The 5,923-nt window shown below is 45.3% G+C and overlaps 1 protein-coding gene across 1 annotated transcript; it reads left to right on the plus strand.

The window, feature by feature from the left end:
• The first annotated feature begins 556 nt into the window (after positions 1-556).
• On the plus strand, positions 557-2,340 carry SLC35D3 (solute carrier family 35 member D3). Its single transcript, XM_014306644.2, has 2 exons — positions 557-563; positions 974-2,340. The coding sequence occupies exons 1-2, from the start codon at positions 557-559 to the stop codon at positions 1,801-1,803; spliced, it is 837 nt and encodes a 278-aa protein (XP_014162119.1). The 3' UTR covers positions 1,804-2,340.
• The last annotated feature ends 3,583 nt before the right edge of the window (positions 2,341-5,923 follow it).

The raw sequence follows: 5,923 nt of genomic DNA on the forward strand, positions 1-5,923 counted from the left end.
GCCCCCACGGAGCCCCACGGGCGGGCAGGTGCAGCCTAGCAGGAGTGGATGCAGCCCCGCTCTGCTTGGCGCGTTCTTGCAGGGCTCGGTACAAGGTTTTGGAGATAGGTGCATCCTTAGGCGGGTCCGTGTAGGAGTAGCTGCAACCTTATTGCAACCCTACTAGGGAAGGTGCAAACTTATGGAGTGTAGTCTTATGGCGGGTCGGTGAATCTACAGGGGTAGATGTAATGTTCTGAGAGCAGCTGCAAGCCCGTGGGACAACTGCTGCCTTGCTGGGGCAAGTGTGGTCTTATAAGGGCAGATGCAAGCTCAGGGGTGAGCTACAGCCGCCTGGGGCCAGGGGGACCCGTGTTGCTGTCCAGCCGAGGTGTAGGTGGGGTGGGAGGCAAAGCTGGCACTTTGTGGCCCGACAGCGCTCCTGGGCTGGGAGCTGCCTCAGACAGCAGAGCACATGCAGAGTGTGTAATTTAACCTGCAAAGAGGCTGACAGGGGGCTCAGGAGGGAGGTGTTCCTTCAGGGGTCCCGTGGGGCTCTGTGGCTAGAGGGTGCAGAATGGCCGGTGGGTTGGAGGGCAGGCAGCCCAGGCAGCCAGAGCTGGCATGGGTCTGTGCTGGCAAGAGGTTGCTCTGCGTGTGTGTGTGTGTGTGTGTGTGTGTGTGTGTGTGTGTGTGTGTGTGTGTGGTTTCAGCTACAAATATTTCACAGTGTCTTCACAAAAGGGAGAAGGCAATCTGATTTTGGCTGTGAGATTTAGAGGGGGTATGAAATTCAGTCAATATATTTGCAGCTTTAAAAAATGCATAAGAGATTTGTTGGGAGGCAAGACTTGGACAAGCATGACAAATCCTAGGGGTTATGGAAAGTGCAATGATGCCTATTTCCTAAATACCCCTCTAGTCCAAAATGGTGCTCTCTTTCTGTCTCCCATGCAACACCTATGCTGATTTCTCTCTGTGACTCTCGTGACAGGAGCTGGTGACCTGACTGGGGATGCTATGGGCTATGTGACAGGCGTGCTGGCTGTGCTGATACACGCTGCCTACCTGGTGCTCATTCAGAAAACCAGTGTAGACAGTGAATATGGACCCCTAACAGCTCAGTACGCCATCGCTGTTTCGGCCACCCCCTTCCTCATCATCTGCTCCTTTGCCAGCATGGATTCCATCAATGTCTGGTCCTTCCCGGGCTGGAAGGACCCTGCCATGGTATGCATCTTTATTGCTTGTGTCCTGATTAGCTGTGCCATGAACTTTACCACCCTTCACTGCACCTACATTAACTCGGCTGTGACCACCAGCTTTGTAGGGGTGGTGAAGAGCATAGCCACCATCACGGTAGGCATGGTGGCATTCAATGATGTGGAGCCCACAAAGTTATTTATAGCTGGGGTTGTGGTCAACACCTTGGGGTCTGTCATTTACTGCGTGGCCAAGTACGTCGAGACCAGGCGGCAGAGCAACTATGAGGACCTGGAGAAAGAAGCTAGAGAAGAGGAGGGGAAAAGGCAGGCTGGAGACCAAGCTCTGTTTGCCATGGAGACAATTCCCCAGCGGAAGGGGGCTGAGGAAGCAGCGGTGGAAGGATCATCCACAGGGCAGAGACAGAGTGGAGAGGAAGAGAAGGACGTCACTGAGAAATCAGCCACGGCACTTGTGGTTCAGGGAAAATCCACCATCACACAAGAAGTGAACAGAAGCTCGCTGAAAGAAGCCTATCTTGGAGTATGGAGGTTGGTGAGGGGTGCTAATTATATAAAGAAGGATTATTTGATAGAAAATGAAGAGCTACCAAACCCTTAAAAAGCAGATTTGAAAACGTATTGTTTGAGGACAGACACCTGGTTTTCTGTACAGGGGGAAGGCAGAGCATACATTTCCACATCAATGCTTACAAATCCAAATCATTCAGGATGACTTTACCTCATTGTCAAAAATCTAAAGGTCATAGTTTGCTCATGCTTTGGGCTTGCTTTCTGCTGCTTTCAGTATGTCACTTTAGACCCACCTCAGCTAAGGTGCTGACACTCTGCTGCAGACACAGAGAGAGCTGGGTAAGGGGAAGCCACGGGGTGCTTGCCCAGCAGCTGGGAATATGAGGGATATCAGTGCCACTGGGATACTTGGCAGTACCAGTGACACAGCAGTGGCCTATACCTTAGATTGTGTCTGGAGCCTAGTGATTTTAACACATTTGGAGGCTCTGTCAGTGTGCTTCTGTATCTCTATCCATCCAATTATAGGTACTCTACGTAACCAACTCCTACAATATAAACTCGTATTAACTGTACTTTTTTGTGCTCCTCTGTGTCAATACAATTACAACAGAGCTAGAGGTTGTGCCACTTCAGTTATATTGGTGTAAAATCACTCTCTTGTCTGATGAATTGAAGCCTCCAGGCCAACCTTGGACCTGGTTTACCTTTGGTGCTTTGTGTCTTCAGTAGAAATCCTTTAGTCTTGTGGTGGTGTACATGAAAGCAGGACCAGATCTGAGCTTCTGAGAAGCTTTGACTGGCAAAAGAAGGATGTTTGTCTATGAGCTTTAACTATACATAGCTTTCGGAATATTAGCTTGACTCAAATAAAAGAGTTTGAAAATGTTGGTATGTATTGATTGGATTTGGGAGGGCTATAAAAAATTAGGGAGAAAGTGTGTGCCTTGTGTTATCCCTCCTTGTACCCTAAAGTCAGATGAATCAGAGCCTGGACTGGAACACAGATGTCCTCTCTGTTAATTCTGTCACAAGCAGAGGCTGAGAGCAGAGCTGGGGACACCAACTCTGAAGTTCCCTGGAGTGCTTTTGCAGGACAGGTGTGCTACATCCTGGCCATGTGCTGGTACGTGGCTTTGTGCATATCTGCCCTCTCTGTCCCTGTGCTGTGCTGTTCTGTGGAACAAAGCACGGGCAGGCAGCAGGAGCTGCCCGGGGCTCCAGCAGATCCCACGGCTTGGGGAGCGAGATGCTCGGTGTGCTTGGCACTCATGGGGAACTCAAGCGCTCGTGAAGGAAGTGGGAAGCAGGTGCTCCAGCGAGGCCTCTGGTGAATATGCTAGTATTTTGTCCCACATCTGTTTAACTGAAAAGACTGGAAACAAATGTTTGAGTGTTTCTTTGCCTGAAGATACTCGTTTGGTAGGTGGGAGTACTTGGGTGGAATCTTTGCTCGGACTAGACAGAGAAAAGATTTGACTGTGAGTACTTCTCACCCCAAAAGGGTGCTGCAGCCATTGAGGCTACCTTGACAACAGACTGAAACAAGTTGTTACCATTTTCTGAAAAAATGAACCAAGTTTGTTGTTGTTGCTGTTTTTAATATTGTTATTGTTGTTATTAATAATTATTTATTATTGTCTATTAAGCCACTGAACTGAAAATCAGCTATTCCCACAGCCCTAATTAACCAGTGCCTGGCCCAGTGCTCTCTCCAGCTGAGCAGGCAGCATTAGCCTCACAGCGTGTTCAGTCTGAAGTGAGCAATTTGCCCAGCAGGGAATATTTGCAAAACTGCTCTCTGGGGGAGCTTTAGGTTCTTGTCAATAAATGCAGGCAGAAACATCAGGTGCTGCGGCACTGTGTTTTCGGAATGATTGCAGAAGTTGGCTGACCTGGCATCACCCATGAATTTTGAAAGAGATGGCTAAAAGGACATTTATACTAAAAGCCTGGAGCTGCTGAGCTGGGGGACAGGGCAGGGAGCTCTGTACATCACATGTTATGTATAGCTTGTGTTTAAGAGGTACTGGCTGTTTGCCAAAATACGTTTACCTTCTGTTCGAGCTCCATATGGGATCTTCTCAATAAAAGTACTATTTAGTGTTTCTAGGCTAATATAATAGGGCTTTTGTTAGTTTTTCAAATGCATCCTAGGCTAAAGAAGTTTGTGTTACTTATAGTTGCTGTGTTAGTGAGCTCACTGTGATCTTGAACTGCATTGTAATCATACAGATGGCTGGAGAGAAACACACAATTCTGATCTGTCCTCACTGTGCTCAGTGTTTTTTGTCCACAAAAAATGTGGATCTTCTTACCACCTGGATGCCAGTCTTAGATCCCGTAGTGCACACACCGTGTTTGACACGTGCTCTAGGAAGCTCTCCCTCTGGACTCTTGTTTCAGGACTTTTTCCTGTGGGGAGGTTAAATGTTTTGCCACTTACTGTTGTTAAATTATTAGTAGAAATCTGTGGAAATTCAAACAGTTTTGACTATTAAAAAGCTGCTGTTACAATGTTGTACATTTGCATGTATAGTCGAAATGTGATTATATTGTATTCTGTTTTTACCTGTAAATTCCCTAAATTAAAATGGGAATTTGGCAAATGCAATCCAGTTTTTCAGTAACAGACACTGTCGCACAATAAAATGAAAATACTGCCTCGTGCTGAGGTATTTTAATAGCATCAGCGGAAGACGGTAGAATGAGATGTGGGAATAAAATGCACTGCTTTCCAAAAGCTTTCTGCTTTTCTTATTGTTGCTACTCCGGGGTGCTCATTTTTGCTTCATTTATAGTTATTCTTGTGCCTTTACACCATCCAAGTTTCCTCAACATGTGACCACACACTATAAATACTGTCACGGACAGAGGGACTAAGGACAGACAAAGGAGCACAGGATTCTGAAGTGCTGGAACCTTGGTACAGCTCAAAATTTCAGTGGTTCTCAGTGGTGATTTTTTTGGTTACATATTTAAGATGATTTAATGTCACTGGTGTAGCTGTTATAACTCTAGGATTAATAAAAGTAAGATGAAGCTCATTATTAATAGTTCCATTATAAAATGACAGCCTTATTAAAGGACATAATATTAATTTCATTTTACAATATTAAGTATTTGTAGTATCATCTACGTCGCATGGCAGCGCTAGGAGATGACTTAAGCATTAATTTTTACCTGTTTGCTTTGGATGAAAGGTACATAATACGCCTGTGGCTGAAATTGGGTTGTGCCAGACCAGGCTGCGGTTGGTGGTTATTGCTAAATTCGTCTTAGAGCTCCACACAAATGTGCCTGCAGGTTGATTTAGAAAAGGAGACCATCCTTGTTGTCAGATAATAAATGAACCTGATGCACAATGACTGCTTTGAGAATAAACAGGAATTTCAGTGTCAACACATCCTTGAGTAACACCTGCTGTAGCACTCCTAGACGTGCACGTACACGCACATGCATGCAAACAAATACACATGCAGCAGGACAACAAAAGCCAGACTGGCTATCTTTTTTGAAATGCATTCTTCTCTCTAAGAAATTAAAGACAGGACAGTTTATTTTGAGGAAGGTACAGTTAAAATTTTGAAGAATAAATTAAAAGTTTGCATCACTAATCTTGTATTTGCCATCACTTCCACATGGAAAATATGCAGCAACCTACAAAGAACCATCTGAGAATGAAAGAAATTTTACAGTTTACTAACCAACACTTCAGACCCCTGCATACGTCCAGGGATAGTTTATTGCCAGTGTTTAATAGCCTCTTGTAATTCTGTTTGCTGCAAAAATTACTGTTTACTGCAAAGGCTTTAGTAGGCAAAAAGGTGCAAGACCTTCAGCTCTGGTCTCTAAATTAACATTTGAGCATTTTGCTGCTAATCATGGTGAAGGGTTAACACCTTAACCCTCTCTGCCTGTGTCCTTATAATTTCATGTATATCTTTGAGGTTTCTTCTGTGTTTTTCTAACTGGAATCTCTAAGTGCAGTGGAGGCAATCAACTCTGCTCTCAATGAGCTGCTGTATTCATGCTTCAGTTGCTTGTTGAAGGTCGTCAGGAAGCTTTTCACTTCAACCCCGTTCTTGTCAGGAATTTATGAGCATGCACATGCCCTCTTTTCTCATCCTTTGTTGCTGCTGTTTCTCCCAGATCTTTTTTCCAGTGTCCATCCTGAAAATCGGTGCAAGTGATGGAGGACTTGCCAC

Source organism: Geospiza fortis, unplaced genomic scaffold (assembly GCF_000277835.1).
Source record: "Geospiza fortis unplaced genomic scaffold, GeoFor_1.0 scaffold162, whole genome shotgun sequence".
In the NCBI taxonomy this organism is placed as follows: domain Eukaryota; kingdom Metazoa; phylum Chordata; class Aves; order Passeriformes; family Thraupidae; genus Geospiza; species Geospiza fortis.